This window comes from Pelodiscus sinensis, chromosome 8, assembly GCF_052426305.1.
Source record: "Pelodiscus sinensis isolate ZL-2025 chromosome 8, ASM5242630v1, whole genome shotgun sequence".
NCBI lineage: Eukaryota > Metazoa > Chordata > Testudines > Trionychidae > Pelodiscus > Pelodiscus sinensis.
Genome location: NC_143059.1, coordinates 2424785 through 2444329, shown reverse-complemented (window position 1 = coordinate 2444329; position 19545 = coordinate 2424785). Strand labels below are relative to the sequence as shown.

Below are 19545 nucleotides of genomic sequence, written 5' to 3'. Positions count from 1 at the left end.
CCCTCCGCTGCCGGCAGCGCGGCCTGTGAGCCAGGCCCAACGCTTCCTCCTCGCGCGCCCGGTCTGCCTGCCCCGTGGGCCTCGAGTGCTGTGAAACCCGCCCGGGCCCGCTGCTGTAGCAGGCAGCTCAGCCGTGGTAGGCTCGTCCGAGGCAGGCCAGGCTCCAAGGAGCATCTCCACGATGCTGGCAGGAGCTCTTGGAACTCGGTGAACTTTCCGGCACTTTCCTTGGGTGGGTGTGGCCAGTGCACACTAGGGGTGTGAAATCTCCGTCCACGCGTAGCGGAGCAGCCTCGGGAGGCTGATCGGTTACTCGGCGACCGGTGCGCTCCATCCCCGAGGACCCCCGCCACTCCGCGCTGCTGCCTCTGGATCAGTGGGGGTGCCAGGTGGGAGCTGGTTTCTAGCCAGGGGCCTGTCGCCCTGCGCAGATGCCTGTGATTGAGGCAGCAGCGCAGGGAGGCAGCAGCCCTGTCCAGGGGCGGGGGCCTGAGCTCCTGGACCTGGCGTGAGCCGGGCTGCCTGCCCACCTGCCTCCTCCTCCACTTGAAATGCGGAGCTGCAGCGGGGGCAGGTCCGGAGCCAGGACCGAGCCGGGCTGCTGGCCAGCCTGCTCCGAGATGTAGGGGCAGGGGGACGCGTGTGGCCTGTACCGTTAACCTACAGCTCTTGCTCATTGCTTAGTCGGTTAACCGACTCCGCGGTTCATCCCTGGTGCGCGCTCACGGGCACGTGGAGCCGGCCCCTCAAAGCTAGAGGCCAAGCCGGTCCGGGGTGCCTGCCGCTTCATGCAGCAAAGGGACCGGCGCTCCCCAGCTCTCCTGGGCCGCTCTGAGAGAACGGCCGTCTGGGCGCCAGAGTCCTGGTGCTGCACGCCTCTCGCCGCAGGGGAGGGAGACTGGTCCAGGCCGGCAGCAGGTGTGGGGGTGATCCGCTCGGGGGGTCTCAGGGCCAGTCTTCCCGCGGCTGCCTGGGAGACCGTAGAGGTGAGGCTTCTCGGCCTTGCCCCGGGGTCGTCTTGGGGCGAGGAGCCCTGCAGCTCGGCCTGTGGGTCCGGCACTGCCCCGGGGACGTGCTGCTCCCCCCGATAAAGGGAGGGAGGGCTGCCAGCTGGGCTGGGGGATGAGCTCATTGCCTCCTCTGCTCTCAGATCTCCTCCTCCTTTAACACCCTGGAGCCCTTCGGCTCGGGACAGGCCCTTCCCCCTCTTCGGGTGCCAGAGGGGGCGGCTCAGACCACCTTGATCCCGCCACTGCGGAAGCCCCCCAGGTGGATTCGCAGGCCGGTGGGGGCCTCGTTTGTGGTAAGCGTGCGGCGCGTCCTGGCCCGGGCCCGAGCGGTTACCCCGGCTCCCTTGCTGGAGGCGGCCGTGCTACCTGGGGCGATGCCGGTAGAGGGGCGGTGCGGCTCTGCGGGCAGCGAGCCCTTGGCTCCTATTGGGCGCCCACGTCCCTCCAGTGGAGTCAGGGTCGCTGGCCCAGCCTCGGAAGCGCTCCTGGAGCCAAGGAGCGTCCTCTGCGCTCACTCTCCCCGGCCCTGCACCGTTCCTTCTGGCCAGCACGCGCCGAGCCGCGGCCATGGGCAAGCCGGGCAGGCCGGCCGCTGTCTGGCCCCTGGCTGGGTGCCATGGGCAAGGCCCCCTGGCTGTTCTCGCTCGTGGCTCCCCTTGGGGCTGTGGGCAGTCGGCCCCCTTGCCGGGAAGGGTCGTTCCACGTGGCACCGTCCTGCTGCCGTGCGCTGTGGGGCCTGGCACCGCTGTGGGTTTGTGCTCATCCGGGCCGGGCGAGGGGCCCCGCGGTGACGCGCTGCGACGGGCCGCCTGGGCTCAGGGCGCTGGGGGCTGCCCGGGCTGGTTTGCACCGTCCCCGCGTGGCCACTTGCCTCCTCCCTCTCTCCTCAGTTTGGGGGCAAGCTGGTCACATTTGGGCTCGCCCCGGCCCCAGCACAGCCAGCGCCGCAGAGCCCCCCGCGCCAGGTGTTCGTCAGCCAGGTGGTTACGGAGGCAGAGTTCCTGGAGCGAGCGCGAGAGCTGCGGGCTGCCCTGCAGTCGGGAAACCTCCCGGCCTATTGCCAGCGCAGGATCCAAGCCGCCCAGCTGCCGTCTGAAGAGACCCTCTGGCGCTTCCTGAAGGTGAGGGGCCAGGCAGGGCAGAGGCCTCCTTCCGCTGCCAGTGCGGCCCTGGCCTGGCTTTGGCGTGCCCGTCCCGGGGGTATCCCAGCCCCTGGGCGCTAAGCCGCCAGCACGCCCGACCCCGCTGGGGCAAGCCTTGGGCTCTCGGGACGGTGAATCCGTCTGCCCTTGCCTCGTGTTACCTTGCCTGGCCGACCCAGCTGCCCTGCACGCACAGCCAGAGGGGGCACCGCGCTCTGCAGCCAGGCCCGCGGGAGCCGGGTCTGCTCCCTCGCTTGGCCGGGGCCGGCTGAGCCCTCTGTCCGCGCCCTGCCCCGGAGCCGTGCCTTCGAGGGCCCCTCCTCGCGCGTGGGGGCCTGCGCTCCGCAGCCAGGCCCTTTGGCTTCAGGGAGGCGCCGCTCACCACGCGCAAGCGCGCAGGAATCTGGCCGAGTCGCCCGCTTGCTTTAGCCTCCGCTTAGCTGGGCGGCCGGCCTGGGCATCCCGCCCATGCACCCTGCATTGGGCCCGAGGCAGCCCCAGGCTCCCGCCAGAGAGCAGTGCGGCGCCGTGGCCCAGGCTGCGGGGGCGTCCGTGAGCAGCGCCAGCCCTTCGCGCTCTGAGCTGTCCAGCGGTGGGGCCCACGTGGCCAGACGGAGGCAGGCAGAGCAGAGACTTGCCCACGTGTAGCGACACCGCTCCCGACCCCCAGCCCCGTACGCTCTGCTGGGGGGCACGGACCTGGCCGACGCGCTGCAGCTTGCAGAGCTGCAGCAAGCGGGGCCCTGCGTGCGGTCCATGTGACACCGCGCCGGGGCCAGGCCTCGTGGCCCTGCTGGGGTAGACGCAAGAGGCTGGCAGAGGCTCAGTCTCCATCTTCCAAAGGGCAGCTTGTTCCAGCTCCGCGCCTGGCGCTGCATCGGCAGCTGGGTGTTCTCCGCAGGCGCCCGGCCTGACGCGACTTTGTCTCCCCTCCCCGCGGGGCCAGGCCAACATGGAGCCAGAGTCCAGGTCCCAGCTCCTCCGGCTCCTGGGCTACAGCGCGGAGGAGCTGCAGAGGAAGGTAAGCGCGGGCCTGGCTGGAGGACAGGCGGAGCGCAGGAACGCGGTACCTGCTGCAGGGCGTAGGGCAGGGGCCCCTCCCAGCTGGCTTCAGTCCCTGCCCTCTCGCTCTCCCAGCGCCCCTGCCTGCCTCCGACTCCTGGGCAGCTCCCCCCACGCCGGGCTGCCCGCACGAGGCTCTGGCGGCTCTCCCGGGGAGCTGGCACGAGACCACCCTGGTGACCCAAGCGAGACGGGGGGGCTGGTCTCCACAGGTAGAAGGTTCATACCGGAGTCCACGGAGCCGCTGGGTGGGAGCCTGAGCGGGTGGAGTCCGTCCCTCGGCCCCAGCCACCCCGGAGCAGCAGTACCAGGTCCCACCTTCACCCCCGGAAGGAGACCCGCGCAGGGAGCACCGAGGGCCTCTGGCAATGCCAGCAGCTCAGTGCCGAGGGGTGCCTGCCGTTCACAGGGAGATGCTGGAGCTGGGGCGTCGCTGCAGTGCGGCTTGGGCCAGCCCTGGGCTCGTAGCTCCTGTTAACACTCGAAAGTGAGAGCGAGTCGGGTAGGGTCATAGGCGCCAGGTGGCACCGAGAGCTGCAGCACAGAGGGCTCTTGGCCAGTGGGTGCAGGGTGAGCTGCCGAGGGGCAGTCAGGTTAACGCAGGGCGCAGGCCTGGGGCAGAGGAGCCGGCGCTGGCCGAGGGGGGCCGGGGTGGTGGTCTGGGGATAACAGGGCGCAGGCCAGGGGGAGAGGAGCCGGCGCTGGCCGAGGGGGGCCGGGGTGGTGGTCTGGGGATAACAGGGCGCAGGCCAGGGGCAGAGGAGCCGGCGCTGGCCGAGGGGGGCCGGGGTGGTGGTCTGGGGATAACAGGGCGCAGGCCCGGGGCAGAGGAGCCGGCGCTGGCCGAGGGGGGCCGGGGTGGCGGTCTGGGGATAACAGGGCGCAGGCCGGGGCAGAGGAGCCGGCGCTGGCCGAGGGGGGCCGGGGTGGTGGTCTGGGGATAACGCAGGGCGCAGGCCAGGGGAGAGGAGCCGGCGCTGGCCGAGGGGGGCCGGGGTGGCGGTCTGGGGATAACGCAGGGCGCAGGCCAGGGGCAGAGGAGCCGGCGCTGGACGAGGGGGGCCGGGGTGGCGGTCTGGGGATAACGCAGGGCGCAGGCCAGGGGCAGAGGAGCCGGCGCTGGCCGAGGGGGGCCGGGGTGGCGGTCTGGGGATAACGCAGGGCGCAGGCCAGGGGCAGAGGAGCCGGCGCTGGCCGAGGGGGGCCGGGGTGGCGGTCTGGGGATAACGCAGGGCGCAGGCCAGGGGCAGAGGAGCCGGCGCTGGCCGAGGGGGGCCGGGGTGGCGGTCTGGGGATAACGCAGGGCGCAGGCCAGGGGCAGAGGAGCCGGCGCTGGCCGAGGGGGGCCGGGGTGGCGGTCTGGGGATAACAGGGCGCAGGCCAGGGGAGAGGAGCCGGCGCTGGCCGAGGGGAGCCGGGGTGGCGGTCTGGGGATAACAGGGCGCAGGCCAGGGGCAGAGGAGCCGGCGCTGGCCGAGGGGGGCTGGGGTGGTGGTCTGGGGATAACAGGGCGCAGGCCAGGGCAGAGGAGCCGGCGCTGGCCGAGGGGAGCCGGGGTGGCGGTCTGGGGATAACAGGGCGCAGGCCAGGGGCAGAGGAGCCAGCGCTGGCCGAGGGGTGCCGGGGTGGCGGTCTGGGGATAACGCAGGGCACAGGCCAGGGGCAGAGGAGCCGGCGCTGGCCGAGGGGGGCCGGGGTGGTGGTCTGGGGATAACAGGGCGCAGGCCAGGGGCAGAGGAGCCGGCGCTGGCCGAGGGGGGCCGGGGTGGCGGTCTGGGGATAACAGGGCGCAGGCCAAGGGCAGAGGAGCCGGCGCTGGCCGAGGGGGGCCGGGGTGGCGGTCTGGGGATAACGCAGGGCGCAGGCCAGGGGAGAGGAGCCGGCTCTGGCCGAGGGGGGCCGGGGTGGCGGTCTGGGGATAACGCAGGGCGCAGGCCAGGGGCAGAGGAGCCGGCGCTGGCCGAGGGGGGGCCGGGGTGGCGGTCTGGGGATAACAGGGCGCAGGCCAGGGGAGAGGAGCCGGCTCTGGCCATTTGTAACCAGGCCTGACGCCGTGGCTCCCTTTGCTTGCAGGTCACGGCCCTTCTGGGGAACGGCCTGCCAGAGAGCCAGCCCGTGCCCGAGGCAGACGGTGTGGCTCGGGCGGCCTCGCCTGCTGAGGTAGGCCGTGCTGGGCGGCGGGGAGGGGAATGGGCTGTGGGCACCGCGTGGCTGCTGGCGGTACGGCAGGGTGAGGGGGGGGCGGCCGGCAGCTCCCCTGCTGGAGTCGCCCAGCCGGCTGCAGCGCCCTCGCCCAGCTCCGCGTGTGAATGCGCCAGTCAGGCGCGTGCTTCTGGCCGGGCTCACGTCTGCTGTTTGCTCAGGGCTCCGGGAGCAAGACGGCCCAAGTGGGCGCAGCGTCCGCCTCGTCCTTCTTCGACAGCCTCCTCCCCCAGGACGCGAGCCCGCTGGCCATCCCGGTCACGCCAGGTACGGCACGGTGCCCCGGGGAGCGGCCCGGCCGTCGGCGCCCGAGTGCTGGCTCCGGCGCACGGGGAAGGGCTGTGGTGCCGGGCGGCGGCTGGCTGCCAGCGCTGGTCCTCACAGCCCCGGTAGCTCAGCTCCTTTCCCCTCGGCAGACACGGACGGGCTGGTCAGCCAGGCGCTGCTGCTGGGGGACCTGGCCAGCGCCGTGGAGCTGTGCGTGCGGGCCGGCCGCTTTGCCGAGGCCATCCTTCTGGCGGTGGCCGGGGGGCAGCAGCTGCTGCGGGAGACCCAGGCGCGGTACTTTGCCACACGGAAAAGCAAGGTGTCCCAGGTGCGTGGCCGGGGTCTGTGTCCAGGCAGAGCGGGGGGCAGGAGCGGGCCGACGGGGGCACTGTGTGTAGGCGGTGCGGCTGGGCGGAGGCTCTGTACCCTGCGCTCCTCACGCCTCTGGCCCGGGCGCCCTCGGGCTAGGGGTCTCCCGGATCCCCCCCCCCCCCGTGACAGCGCGTCAGGGAGCCCCCAGCTGCAGCCGGAGGGGACTCTCCTCCGGCCAGCAGAGTAGAAGGGTTATTGCTCCAGACACAGGAGCCAGGAGCCAGGGCAGAGCCGTAGCCCTCCGTGTGCCTGTTGCCGCGCCGCGCACAGGGAAAGGCAGGTTTCTCTGCCGAGGGCAGGCTGCAGGAAGGCGTTTCCGGCCCGCGTGCAGAGCTCTGGGCGCGCTCCGTGTCTCCGGCCCAGTCGGCGCCCGATGCCGCACAGCGAGCGCTTGTGCCAGCCTGTGCTGACGTGGCGAGGCGGGGCCTGTGGGCGCTCTGCGGCCCTGTGAACCCGAGCGCAGCCGGCCCCCCGCTGCCGCTGAGCCTGGGCACTGCTCCCCTGCAGCTGCTCTCCTGCGTCGTGCAGCAGAACTGGCGAGCCGTGGCTGGCACCTGCGAGCTGCAGAGCTGGAAGGAGGCGCTGGCCGTCTTGCTAACCTACTGCAAGGCCGAGGAATATGCCCAGCTCTGCGGTAGGGGGCTGCTGCTGGGGGCGGGAGGGCTGTCTGCGGGGAGCCGGCTTGCAAAGCGGGCCAGGGCGTTCCCGAGCCGTCCTGTGAGCGGCAGTCCCCGGGGATGGGCAAGGCTGTGCCGGTGTCCCCTTTGGCCAGCGCTTTCTGCTGCTGCCTGGGCTAAGCCCAAAGCAGGGGGCGGGGCTCCTCTGGGAAGGGGGCGGGGCTCCTTGGAGAGGGGCCCCCCTGCAAGCGGCTCTTCCTGCTGCTGTCACTCCTCCCGCGCTTGGCCCTGGTGGGGCCCAGGAGCTGAATGCCAGCGCGCTGTAGTGCGCTCACAGCTCCGTCGCACAGAGCCCTGGGGGTCCCACCGGGAGGGCGCCCGGCCTTGGCGGCAGGCAGCCAGAGCTGCTATCAGCCGGAGGAGCTGCTCTGGCCCCAGCGAGTCTGCTCTGCTGGGCCGTGTAGCTGTAGCCCCACGGGGCCGGGCAGGGAGAAGACGCTGCCCGCGGGGGAGTGCCTGGGAACTGCCCCCTTCCGTCTCCCCGTAGATGTGCTGGGGGCCCGCCTGGAGGCGGCCGGCGTGGCGGCGCTGTCCCACGAGGCCTGCCTGTGCTACGTCTCCTCCGGCAACGCGGAGAGGCTGGCTGGGTGCTGGGTGAAGAGCCACGAGACCGCCTCGCCCCTCGCCCTGCAGGTGTGTCTTCGCCGTGGGCAGGGGCCTCCGTCAGCTGGGGTCCGCCAGCAGGCCCCCCAAGAGGCCGCAGCGGGGCTGGGCTCCCCTCGCCTCCGTGCTGGGACAGCTGAAGGAGCTTGGCGTTAAGCCTGCTGTGGGCACGAGGGGCCGTGATTGGGGTGTGCTGTGCCGAGGTCTGCGCCCTCTGCTCACCCTCCTCGCGCCCTGCGGGGGCGCTGTCCCCCTTTCCCGGGCCTGCGCCCCAGCCCAGTGCCCGTCCCCTGCGCTGCCCTTCCCACCGGCGTCTTTGGGCCACGCAGGGAGGCGGCCGCGGCCCCAGGCCATGGTGCACGTGTCTGCAATGCCACCTCCGGTCCTGTCCAGAACCAGCCAGGCCCCTCGCGCTGTCGGCCCCCAGCCCAGCTCAACCCTTCCCCTCCCGCCAGGAGTGCCGGGCTCAGGGAGGCTCCCCGGGGAAAGGCCCGCTCCTCTTCCCAGCCCAGTCTGACGCCCAGCCTGGTGCTGCTGCTCTGGGGGGGGCTCCGGACCCGGGGGCGGGGGGGGGCTCGGCCGAGGCTGCTCCTTGCGTGTCTCCCACGGGCTGGCGTGGCCGGAGCCCGGCGTGGGCGCGCTGAGCCTGTCTCTCCCGCCCTGGCAGGCGCTGGTGGAGAAGGCCATGGTGCTGAGCAGGTCCGTGGAGCTGCTCCGCGGTGGCGCCGGGCCGGCCCTGGGCCCAGTCCTGGCGGGGCGGATCACGCGCTACGCCAGCCTCTTGGCCTCGCAGGGGTGCCTGGCGGCGGCACTGACCTGCCTGCCCCGCAGCTCGGAGGAGGTGGGTGACCGGCGCCTCGGCAGGGGGCGGAGACCCAGGTGCACCAGGCCGCTGTCCATTGGGTCCTTGCCTGGCGAGTGGTGCTCTGTGTTCTCCTGCAGGGCACCCTCGGCCTGCGCGTCTCCGCTGGGGGCCGGGGGAGGGGAGGGCGTCCCCGTGGGGCTGCGGCAGGCCGGGTCTCTGGGGGTCCGTGTGGCCGTGTCTGCCCCCCTTGGGGGAAGGGGACAGAATGGGGGTGTCCCAGTGTCGGGGGTCGCGGGCACAGCTGGTTCAGGCTGGGGTCGTGGCAGCCGGCGCGTTCCCGTTGGGCCCCTGGGCTGGCGCTCGGGTGCTGCCGGGGCGGCGGGGTTACCCCCAGCCCTCTGGAACCTGCCGTCCACGGTTCCCAAGGCACTTCCTTGAGCCTCCCTTCTTCAGCTCCGGATCCAGCAGCTCCGAGACCGTCTCTTCCATGCCCTGGGGGAGCGCGTGGGTGATCAGGAGCCGCCTCCTTTCCCCTACACGCGTGTCCACGTGGGGCCCGTCAGCCAGCCGCCTGCCGCAGGCAGGAGCAGCGCGGCTCCGGGAGGCTCAGCCGGCAGGCCAGGTCCCTGGCGGCCAGAGCAGGTAGGTCTTGGAGCCGGGGGCCCGTGCCCAGGGCAGCCACACATCCGGGGAGGGCAGAGACGGTGCCAGGAGGCGGCAGGGCTGGCCGATGACCTGGGTGTGAGCCATGTGAGCCCAGGGCTGCTCTCTCCATGAAGAGTTTGGGGAAGGGCTCACGCCTCCGGGGCACCGGAGTGACCAGCGCACAGGGCCCCGGGTGCACCCAGCATGCACGGCTGCGGCTGCCACGGCTCCTTCCTGCACACCCCGTGGCCTCCGGGGGGCTGCAGCAGGGAGGCTCTGGAAATACGACCTCGTGGCAGCCAGGCCCTCTGGAACCACTCCTGGCCAGTGGGCACGGCGCCGGCCCGGTGGAGCTGCGTCAGGCCCGGGGCTGGGGGCTGGGCGCTGCTCTGGGCCCAGGGGGCCGCCAGCCGGGGGCTCACCGCAGGCGGTGGCTGTCGTTGCAGCCCGCGTACCCGCCGGTGTCCAGGCCTTCGCCCGTCCCGCCTGCGCCAGCGGTGGCCACGGCTCCTCCCCAGCCCAGCGCCGGCCCCCCTGCCGGCCTGTACCCCGGAGCGGAAGCCTGGCGCCCCTACTGCCCGTACGCCGCTGGCTTGGCCCCGGCCACAGCTCCAGGGCCCGGTGAGTACAGGGCAGGGGCGGGCGCGCTTCGGCCACGTCAGTGCCGTGGGGCTTGCTGTGGCAGGGCCACGTGCACCGGGACTGGGGGGCGCCAGCTGACACTTCTCTGTGGTTCCATTTCAGCCTTCAGCCTGCCAGGAGCCAGGCTCACCAGAGCCGCTGCCTTCCCCTGCCAGCCAGGGCCCCCGCCGCTGGGTTCAGCCTTCTTCCCACCAGCCTTGGTCCCTGCGCAGCCGCCTGCAGCCGGCCCGCCCCCCCCACGTCCCCCTTCCGCTCCCTTCAGCTGCCCCCCGGGACTGGGCTACCCCCAGGGGGGGCCTGGGGCACCCAGCACCCCTCCCCCTCCCACCGGTGAGTGCTGTGGGGCAGCCTGGGGGGGCAAAGGGAGCGCGTGCCGTGGCGTTGTGGGGGGGGGTTGTCAAAGGGCTGAGCCCTCCCCGCTTCCCCCCCCCCAGGTTGGGTGAAACACTGTTAAGGAGACTGACTCAGGGCGGCCCCCGTGGTTCCACCCAACCCCCGTGCCCGTGGGAGGAGCTGGGGGCCGTGGCTTCCGTGGCAGTATGTATAGAAGGGGCTGCGTTTCCGTGGGCACCCCCCGCACTCAGAGCCCAGTGCAGGGTCGCCAGCCCCCGGCAGCCCTGGAGCAGGCCTGGAGCGACGGGCTTGCTCTCCAGGGAGCCACCCCGTGGCCCCTGCCCCCGTGGCACAGCAGGGCCCTTGGCTGCTCCCTTGCCGTGGGGAGCGGGTCTGCCCGGTGCCCTGGGACCCAAAGGGGCCACGCCCTGGAGTGGAGCAGCACCCGGGTGTGGGCTCTGGGGTCCGGCCAGCCCAGGAGCAGAGGCACGACCAGCCTGGGGCGCCCAGTAAGGAGGGAGGCCAGGCCTGGGGTGGCTGCCTTAGATCTGCTGGCTGAAAGCCCCGGGGCTGGGTGGAAGATGGGGCTGGCTGTGCACAGCCCACGTACACACCCGCTCTCCTGAGCCCGACGTCTGGCCCGGGGGCTCCATTGGCTCCCCCCAGCCTGGCCTGCCTGAGCATGTGACGCTCCCTGCTCGCCAGGCCAAGGCCGTGAGCCTGCCCTCCATGTGGCGAGCAACAGGGGAGGGGCCCGGAGACCGTCCTGCCAGGGCCCGTCTGTCCTCGGCTGCAGGAGGCCGGGGGCGCCCGGGGAACTTCACAGCAGTGGCCGTGCTAGTCTGTAACGTAAAAACCACACGGGGGCTGGCACGAGGCTCTGCCCGGGGGGAATCTGCATTGAAAGGGAACGGGGGCACTTCCCCGAGGCTGGGCCTGAGCCGGCTATGGCAAAGGGAGAGTCTCTTCCCCCACCCCGCCTGCCTCCCTTCCGGCCGTGCTGCGGGGGGGCCCCCACCCCGCCTGCCTCCCTTCCGGCCGTGCTGCGGGGGGTCCTTCCAGGGCACAGAGAGGTGCGTGTCCCCATCCCCCCAGTGGTGGTTCTGGGGCTGCAGCAGCCGTGCTCTGCACTTGTGTAGCACGTGGAGCCTCGTGTGCCGGGTGGGTCTGGATGGAGAAGTTTGCGGCGGGGCGGTGTGCCAATGTAGGGCCGTGGTGTGGACTGACCCACACAGTGGGGGTGGGGCTAGGCCCAGGCCTAGTAAGAGATGGAGCCCAGTGCCCTGGAGTTCTCTAGGGCTCACGCCTCTGTCTTGCCCTTCCCCCCACAGGCCAGGAGTCCTGGAGCGAGCCCTCAGCTTTCCGGGGAGGCCTTCAGAGGAAAGCGGTAAGTGCTGGCCCGCGCGCAGCCCGGCTGTGCCGCCAGCCAGCACGGAGCGGCCCCGTCGCTGGGAGGGAGCAGCCAGAGCTGGCGGGACTGAATGGCCAGTGGGCGTGCCAGGCCCAGTGTGTGGCCTTTCCCTACCGCAGCACCTGGGGCCCCACCCCGCACACTGGCCCTCTCCCCGCTGGCACCGCCGGGGGCTGCTAGCGCGTCTCCCGGCCCACGGAGCAGGGCTCTGTCCCCGAGGGTGGCGCCACAGTGAAAACAGTTTTCAGACCGAGCCCTCCTCCCGCACAGCAGGGAGAGAAACCAGGCTGGGGTCCTGCTCACGCCGCCGGATTGAAATGCATGTGTCTGTGCCCCGGCGCCATCCCTGCAGCGCCCCCTGCTGGAGGAGCCGTGCGCCCCCACAGCCGCCCGTGCCGTTCCCCGCAGCGCCCCCTGCTGGAGGAGCCGTGCGCCCCCACAGCTGCCCGTGCCGTTCCCCGCAGTGCCCCCTGCTGGAGGAGCCGTGCACTCCCACAGCTGCCGGTGCCGTTCCCCGCAGCGCCCCCTGCTGGAGGAGCCGTGCGCCCCCACAGCTGCCCGTGCCGTTCCCCACAGCGCCCCCTGCTGGAGGAGCCGTGCGCTCCCACAGCCGCCCGTGCCGTTCCCCGCAGCGCCCCCTGCTGGAGGAGCCGTGCGCCCCCACAGCTGCCCGTGCCGTTCCCCGCAGTGCCCCCTGCTGGAGGAGCCGTGCACTCCCACAGCTGCCGGTGCCGTTCCCCGCAGCGCCCCCTGCTGGAGGAGCCGTGCGCCCCCACAGCTGCCCGTGCCGTTCCCCGCAGCGCCCCCTGCTGGAGGAGCCGTGCGCTCCCACAGCCGCCCGTGCCGTTCCCCGCAGCGCCCCCTGCTGGAGGAGCCGTGCGCCCGCACAGCTGCCTGTGCCGTTCCCCGCAGCGCCTCCTGCTGGAGGAGCCGTGCGCCCCCACAGCTGCCTGTGCCGTTCCCCGCAGCGCCCCCTGCTGGAGGACCCGTGCGCTCCTGGGCCCAGCGCCCCCCCCATTCCCAGCCAGGCCAATGGGCAGCCCTCTGTCACCCTTCCCCCGCCCCTCTTGTGCAGAGCAGACCCCGGCGCTGTCTGGCAGCCTGGCTGGGAACCTGCTCCAGGCCGTGCTCACTCCAGCGGGATTAGCCTCTCGTTAAAGCCGCTCCCTTTGATCTCTGTCTGGAGTCCAGGCTGCCTGGGGCGGGTGAAGGGTTTGCCCGAGACACTTCCCCACACCCTGGGACTCGCCCTGGCGCTTTGGCCCCAGCCGTGCGCCCGTGGGCCATCTCCGCATCCAGGCCCCGTGCCGCGGCAGAGCCGCCCCGGCTTTCTGGGAGGCAGCGGTGCCCACGTGACCGGTGTCCGAGCCGCGGGGCTTCCCCCCGTGGCCTGGCTCTCGGCCGCGGGCCCGAGTGTGCCTGCTCTGGGATGGGCCGGGGCTCCCGAGCCGGCGAGGCTGCTGACTGGCCAGGGAAGGTGCAGGTCTGAGGTTGCTCAGTAGCAGCGCTGACGCCGCGTCGCTGTGCTCTCTTCCCCGGCAGGCGGCAGAGAGGTTCACCCCTCCAGCTCCCATCACAGCTCCGGTAATGAGTCTGTGCACAGAGCCGCAGGCCCCGCTTCCCCTGGGTCCCAGAGCCCAGGAGCCCGGCCAGGCCCCGCCGGGAGCACCCGGAGAAGGCAGCATGCAGGTAACCCGGGGCATCCCTGGCGCCTCGCAGGGCTGAGAGGAAGCTGGCCTGGTGGCGCCCTGGTGCCGCTTCCCCAGCGTAGCATGGCCCCGTCCCAGCCTGCCCCTCCGCAGGCCCTTGGGGAGGAGGGGGAGCCGTGTTGTGTGAGCACGGCAGGAGGCCATCGGGCCGGCCAGAGTGGGTCAGACCAAGGCTCCTGCCCACGGTGGCCGGTGCCAGGTGCCCCGGGGGAGTGAACAGAACAGGGAACCCTCACGTGACCCCTCCCCTGTCTCCCATTCCCAGCCCCTGACAGAGGCCAGGGACACCCCCCCCCCCCCATCCTGGCTAACAGAAGGTGCTCCCTGAATGTATCTCGTTCCTTCTTGAACCCTGGTCAAGTCCTGGCCTTCACCACACCCTCTGGCGAGGAGTTCCACAGGTTGACTGCGCTGTGTGAAGAAAAATTTCCTTTGGTTCGTTTTAAACCTGCTGCCTATTGGGTCACCCCTAGTTCTTGTGTTTGAGTAAATAGCACTGTCTGATCTCCTTTCTCTACACCAGTCATGGTTGGCGGTGGATGCTTTCAGAGCGCAATGGGGGGATTCTGCCTTTGAGCCCCCACCTCGCCAAACGCCCCGGCCAGCCTGTAGCGCGTTCTGAGCCCCGCCCCGGGCTACGGGGTGGTGGCGCCCAAAGGCGGAGGCTCGGGCTGCTTGGGGTGCAGGGCCGGGAGTTCACCTGCCCTGGGCTCGGCTCCATGGCTGCTTTTCGTTTGGTGCCAGCTGCCCACGGAGAGGCTGGAGAGGAAGGAGCTGCCCCCACAGCACCAGGGGCTGAAGAGCAGCTTCGAAGGGCTGGTGCAGCGCTGCGCTGCCGTCGCCACCGACCCCGTGAGTCGTCTCCGCAGCTGCTTTTCCTCCTGGGCCGGCCTGGCAGCGAGCGCGCAGGCCCCGGAGCTGGGCGCTGGGGGGCGGGCCAGCCGGGTGGTACCTCGGGCGCTGGGGCATGGGCCGGCTCGTGGTGCAGCGCTCTGGATGTGCCTGGGGCGCTGGGGGCGGGCCGGCCGGCCGGGTGGTACCTCGGGCGCTGGGGCGCGGGCCGGCTCGTGGTGCAGTGCTCTGGATGTGCCGGGGCGCTGGGGGGCGGGCTGGCTCGTGGTGCAGCGCTCTGGATGCGCCCGGGGCGCTGGGGCGCGGGCCGGCTCGTGGTGCAGCGCTCTGGATGTGCCGGGGCGCTGGGGGGCAGGCCGGCTCGTGGTGCAGCTCTCTGGATGCGCCCGGGGCACTGGGGGGCAGGCCGGCTCGTGGTGCAGCGCTCTGGATGCGCCCGGGGCGCTGGGCGGGGGCGGGAGCGCTCGGGGCTGAGGCCGGCGGCGCCGGGAGGCCCATGCTGAGACGCGCTCTCCCTTCCAGAAAACCAGGCGGAAGCTGGAGGAGGCGGGGCAGCGGCTGGAGTGCTTGTACCAGAAGCTCCGGGAGCAGGCCGTGAGTGCGCGAAGCTGCCCCTGCCCCTCTTGGCTGAGAGCTGGGCCCAGCCGAGCTCCCCTCCTCCCAGCTCTGGCCGGCGCTGTGCGGCAGGAGAGGGGCCAGCGGGCGTGCCTGAGGCAGCGGGCCCCTCTCCTCCCGGCAGGACGCAGACTGCCTGCAGGGTGCGCTAGGCTGGGCCCTGGGGTCTGGGTGGGGACAGCCCCATCACAGAGCAGCACCTGCTGCCACTGGCAGCACCCGCCAGGCAAGAGGGCGGGGAGGGGGCCAGCAGCCGGCAGGGGAGACGGGGGCCAGCTAGGGTTGCCAGACGGCTTCAACAAATACCGGACACGCTTGCCATTACGGCGCAATCGACATCGCGTCTGATCGGAAAATACCGAACAGTTCTATTGGCTCAATTTGTTTCCAGAACAGAAAGTTCCAATACTGGACTGTCCGGTTCAGTACTGGACCCCTGGCAACCCTCGGTCCAGCAGAGGGGGCGGCGGGGTCAGGCAGCCTGTCGGGGGTTCAGTGGAGGGTGGGGGGTTCGTTAGCCGGCAGAGGGAATGGGGGGGGGTCAGGCAGCGTGGCGGGGGGTTCGGTGGAGGGTGGGGGGTTCGTTAGCCGGCAGAGGGAATGGGGGGGGGTCAGGCAGCGTGGCGGGGGGTTCGGTGGAGGGAGGGCGGGGGGATCAGCCGGCAGAGGGGGGCGGGGGTTAGGCAGCCTGGCGGGGGGTTCGGTGGAGGGAGGGTGGGGGGTTCGTCAGCCGGCAGAGGGGGGCGGGGGTCAGGCAGCCTGGCGGGGGGTTCGGTGGAGGGAGGGCGGGGGGATCAGCCGGCAGAGGGGGGCGGGGGTCAGGCAGCCTGTTGGGGGTTTCGGGGGAGGGGAGCGGGGGGTCCGTCAGCCGGTAAAAGGGGCGGGGGGGTCAGGCAGCTGGCGGGGGAGGCTGGGGAGCCGCTGGGGGCCTAAAGCGGCCCTGCTCTCTCTCCACAGCTCTCCCCTCCCATCCTGGCGGGGCTGCACGAGATGGCGCGCTGCATGGAGGCGCGCCGCTACCAGCAGGGCCTGCAGGTGCACACCCAGGTGGTCGGCAACAGCAGCTTCAGCGAGGTGTCTGGCTTCATGCCCATCCTGAAAGTCCTCATGACCCTCGCCAGCCGGCTGGGGGTCTAGCGGGGGAGCGCCGGTGAATCCGGCCGGGCCGGGCCCCTGCAGGCACTGGCCGTCCGTCCCGTGGCTCGGGGCCCGCTCGGCGTGTGGCTGGGCCCCTGCAGGCACTGGCCGGCCGTCCCGTGGCTTGGGGCCCGCTCGGCGTGTGGCCGGGCCCCTGCAGGCACTGGCCGTCCGTCCCGTGGCTCGGGGCCCGCTCGGCGTGTGGCTGGGCCCCTGCAGGCACTGGCCGTCCGTCCCGTGGCTTGGGGCCCGCTCGGCGTGTGGCCAGGCCCCTGCAGGCACTGGCCGGCCGTCCCGTGGCTCGGGGCCCGCTCGGCGTGTGGCTGGGCCCCTGCAGGCACTGGCCGTCCGTCCCGTGGCTCGGGGCCCGCTCGGCGTGTGGCCGGGCCCCTGCAGGCACTGGCCGTCCGTCCCGTGGCTCGGGGCCCGCTCGGCGTGTGGCCAGGCCCCTGCAGGCACTGGCCGGCCGTCCCGTGGCTCGGGGCCCGCTCGGCGTGTGGCTGGGCCCCTGCAGGCACTGGCCGTCCGTCCCGTGGCTCGGGGCCCGCTCGGCGTGTGGCTGGGCCCCTGCAGGCACTGGCCGTCCGTCCCGTGGCTTGGGGCCCGCTCGGCGTGTGGCTGGGCCCCTGCAGGCACTGGCCGTCCGTCCCGTGGCTCGGGGCCCGCTCGGCGTGTGGCTGGGCCCCTGCAGGCACTGGCCGGCCGTCCCGTGGCTCGGGGCCCGCTCGGCGTGTGGCCGGGCCCCTGCAGGCACTGGCCGGCCGTCCCGTGGCTTGGGGCCCGCTCGGCGTGTGGCCGGGCCCCTGCAGGCACTGGCCGTCCGTCCCGTGGCTCGGGGCCCGCTCGGCGTGTGGCCGGGCCCCTGCAGGCACTGGCCGGCCGTCCCGTGGCTCGGGGCCCGCTCGGCGTGTGGCTGGGCCCCTGCAGGCACTGGCCGGCCGTCCCGTGGCTCGGGGCCCGCTCGGCGTGTGGCCGGGCCCCTGCAGGCACTGGCCGTCCGTCCCGTGGCTCGGGGCCCGCTCGGCGTGTGGCCGGGCCGCTCAGCCTGCACTGAGACCCCCGAGCAGCTGCGCCTGCTCCTCCCCATCCTGCCGCCAGAGGAGGCGGCTGCGCTCCAGCCCGGCACCTGCACCAGGCAAAGCGAGGGGCCTCCTGGGCTCCCTCTGGGAAGGGGGAGACCCCTGGCTCTGCCCCCTACCCCTGCGGCCACCAGTAAACGGGGGCACCGGCCTCTGCTCAGCCCTGCTTCCCTTTGCTGGGTTGGGCTGCCCCCCACCCCACCCGGCCAGGGCTGGGATTTCCGAGCTGGCCGGGGGTCGCCACAGGAGGCCCTGAGCGTCCCTCCCAGCCACGTCTGGCCACGTCTCCCCTGCGCCCGGCAGGCTCTAGTGGAGCCCCGGGGCGGCGCGTGGCAGGCGGGTATTGCGGGGCACGTGTACCTTGCCGGTCCGGCACACGGGAGACGGCTGCTGGCCGGGCCCCTCGGGCGTCTCTCAGCACCAAGTGCCTCAATAAAGATGCTTCTTGGGAAACGGGCATCTCGTTCCTTGGCTGCGGTGTCTCCCTGGCTCTGGGGGGGCCTGGGGGCAGCTGCCGTCTCCGCAGCGCTCGGGGGCGAAGGGCAGAGCCAGCCTCTGCGGCCGGCACCGCTGCAAACGGACGCTTCCCCCGGCGCTTCGGGCCTCTGCCTCTCGGCGGGGGGAGCCAGGCTCCCCTGGGGCCCGAAAAGGGCTGGCAGGGTTTGCAGTCTGTCGTCATGCTGTGTGCGGCTGGTGTGTCTGCCCTTGTCCCGCGGGCCACGGAGGAGGGTTCTGCAGGGGGCACCAAGTGGGGACGGCACCTGGGAGAGCTAGGGGCCATTGCTGGCTCTGGCGCCGCTGCCCCATGTGACCCTGGGCAAGTCATTTAGTCCCTCTGCCACCAGAATACGCCTGCCTCAGCCTGGATGCGCTTCAGCGCAGGCCCCTCTCCCCACGTGTGGGTGGGGTTCCGTGTGCGCCGGGGCCCTGGCTCCAGGCCTCTGGCTCCTACATCCATGCAAATATTTCAGCTCCCAGCTCGGCTCGCCCAGGGGCCAGTGCCCCCCCGTGCCTGAACACGCACAGCGGCTCCGGGCCCTGCCCAGCTCTGAAACGATGGCCAAGGCCTGCCTGGCGGTTCCCTGGGGTAGCATGAGGCACCTGGGGGCTCTCTGAGCTGCCTGGGCCTTCCTGCGAAGGCTCGGCCCCAGCCCAGCACCCCCAGGCTCAGGGATTCCCCCATATTACGCTTAGCGTTTCCCTTCCTCCCATGGATCCCAGGGGTCAGGCCGAGCAGGCCAGTATGAGAGCCCCGTGTTCTGGAATCCCAGCCGTGTGCTCTAGCCACTGGGCTGCACTGCCGCTCATAAACTAGTCCCAGTCTAGTCTTCCCCTTCCCCCACAAGGCTGGCTGATGGCAGGGCAGGGGCCAAGGGCTGGCAGCTGCTGGTGGGCGCCCAGGCCGCTGGCTGTGCCGCAGCGTCTCCCCGAAGAGCAGGGACCAGGCCGCGGGCGAGGCTTGTGTGAGGCGGGGGGGCGAGATTGCCAGGCAGGGTTTGTTTGTAAAGCCACTTGCTCGCAGCATAATACTTGCACTAACTTCTATTGAGGGAGCAGTGTGAGCCCTTGCACAGTCCGTTCCCAAAGTGCCTTTGAAGCCAAGAGCCCATTGAAAGGAAGAAAGGCCTGGAGAGGGGATTAGTTTGTTCAGCAGCTGTGAATTTCAGTGGGAGGCTGATGAACTCCAAAGTCTTTGTTGGGATTTTTTGTAAGCAGCCCGGCTGGAGTGAGAGACCCACACAGAGGCCGGGGCCTAAGACAAGAAGGAATCCGCGCGACGGGGAGTTGAAAACGCCCCACAAGGACTTTTCCCAAACACTTTCGGAAAAGGGGTTGTGTGGAGGCCGGCGGGGATTAGCATGTGAAATGGGTTTCCCATTGACTCCGGCCGAGGGGCTGGCTGGCGCGTTATTAGCATTTGGTTCCCGTCTGAGCCTGCCGGGACGAGGCCGGGCCTGGAAGGCAGCTGTTTGTGTGTCAGCCGGGCAGAGGTGGCCACCTGGGAAGCCGAACGTAAATATTTCTCCTCGCAGGAATGCGCCTTCATTAAAGCGCAATGAATACGGGGAAGCGTCCAATCCCGCAGCACAATGGCCGGCCGCCCTCGCCGCAGGGCTGCCTGCGCCCGGCGTGGCCCCGGCCTGCTGCGGGGTCAGTGCCCTGTGCAGCTGCCGGGCCGGCCTGGCCTCGCACAGAAAGGCCGGGCGGAGGGGCTGGCCCCCCGGCGGGGGCACTCCCAGCGGGCCGCCTGCTCGGCCTGGGCGGGGCGGGGGCAGTGTGCGGCCCTCGCCCACAGGTGTCACTGCTGATTGGAGGCCCCTCCCGAGGCACCGATTGTGCAGGGAATAATGCACCAGTGAAAGAGAGGCCCGGGGCCTCGTGCGCGCCAAGGCAGGGGGGGGGGCGGGGCCCCCCCACGACCCGCGCTGGGCAGAGGAAGCCAGGAGAGAGCTCCCGGCTGTGTGGGGGAAGCAGCCCGCAGGGTCTCGGCCTGGTCCTGCACCCGTCCGCGCCCTCAGAGGCAGCGAGCCCCCAGCCTGGGCCCAAAGACGACTCGCGGGGCTCCGGCTGCCCTGCCGGGCCTGAGGGGTCCTTGTCTCAGGCACGCAGCTGGTGGCAGGGAGCTGAGGGGGACACCAGGCAGGGGCTGAGCCCGGGAGCGGGGATGGGACAGCTGGAGAGCCAGGCCAGCAGGCCCCTGGGTGGCACCGGAGCCGAGGGAGGTCGCTTTGCCACACGGGGAGTCTGGGCAGAGTCAGGAGGGCGCCCTGCTTGTGGCCGTGGCTGTGCTCTGCCGGGTGTTCCCGACACTATTCTCACGGTGCAGGGGTAGCAACACTCAGTGTCCCGTGCACGTGGGAGAGGGAGCGAGTCCCGTGCAAGGTGCTCGCACTGATCCGTGTGCTCTCTCTGGGCACTAACAGGGTGCGGGGGAGCAGTTTGCGGAGTTGCCTGACGGCTGGGGGATGGGCTTGCGGTGGG

At 71.8% G+C, this 19545-nt stretch overlaps 2 protein-coding genes across 9 annotated transcripts in view; both read left to right on the top strand.

Annotated features, from left to right (window-relative positions):
• SEC31B (SEC31 homolog B, COPII component) overlaps positions 1–17016 on the top strand; it is a 32530-nt gene extending 15514 nt beyond the window's left edge. For 6 of the 8 annotated variants that reach the window (XM_089780007.1, XM_089780008.1, XM_075934588.2 and 3 more), the window contains 17 exons: positions 1151–1303; positions 1901–2131; positions 3099–3173; positions 5288–5374; positions 5578–5683; positions 5833–6011; positions 6563–6689; positions 7220–7365; positions 8003–8176; positions 8594–8782; positions 9232–9406; positions 9530–9757; positions 11092–11147; positions 12714–12860; positions 13625–13732; positions 14255–14326; positions 15305–17016. In XM_089780007.1, coding sequence (XP_089636133.1) covers positions 1151–1303; positions 1901–2131; positions 3099–3173; positions 5288–5374; positions 5578–5683; positions 5833–6011; positions 6563–6689; positions 7220–7365; positions 8003–8176; positions 8594–8782; positions 9232–9406; positions 9530–9757; positions 11092–11147; positions 12714–12860; positions 13625–13732; positions 14255–14326; positions 15305–15484 — 2433 coding nt within the window. In that variant the 3' untranslated portion in view covers positions 15485–17016. Of the gene's footprint in view, positions 1–1150; positions 1304–1900; positions 2132–3098; positions 3174–5287; positions 5375–5577; positions 5684–5832; positions 6012–6562; positions 6690–7219; positions 7366–8002; positions 8215–8593; positions 8783–9231; positions 9407–9529; positions 9758–11091; positions 11148–12713; positions 12861–13624; positions 13733–14254; positions 14327–15304 lie in introns of those variants that run through there. The other 2 variants (XM_075934591.2, XR_012905514.2) reach the window with 2 other exon arrangements.
• Positions 11160–12707, top strand: LOC149523961 (uncharacterized). The gene has a single exon (XM_089780009.1). The coding sequence runs from the start codon at positions 11489–11491 to the stop codon at positions 12671–12673; it is 1185 nt and encodes a 394-aa protein (XP_089636135.1). The 5' UTR covers positions 11160–11488; the 3' UTR covers positions 12674–12707.
• Positions 17017–19545: the final 2529 nt, after the last annotated feature.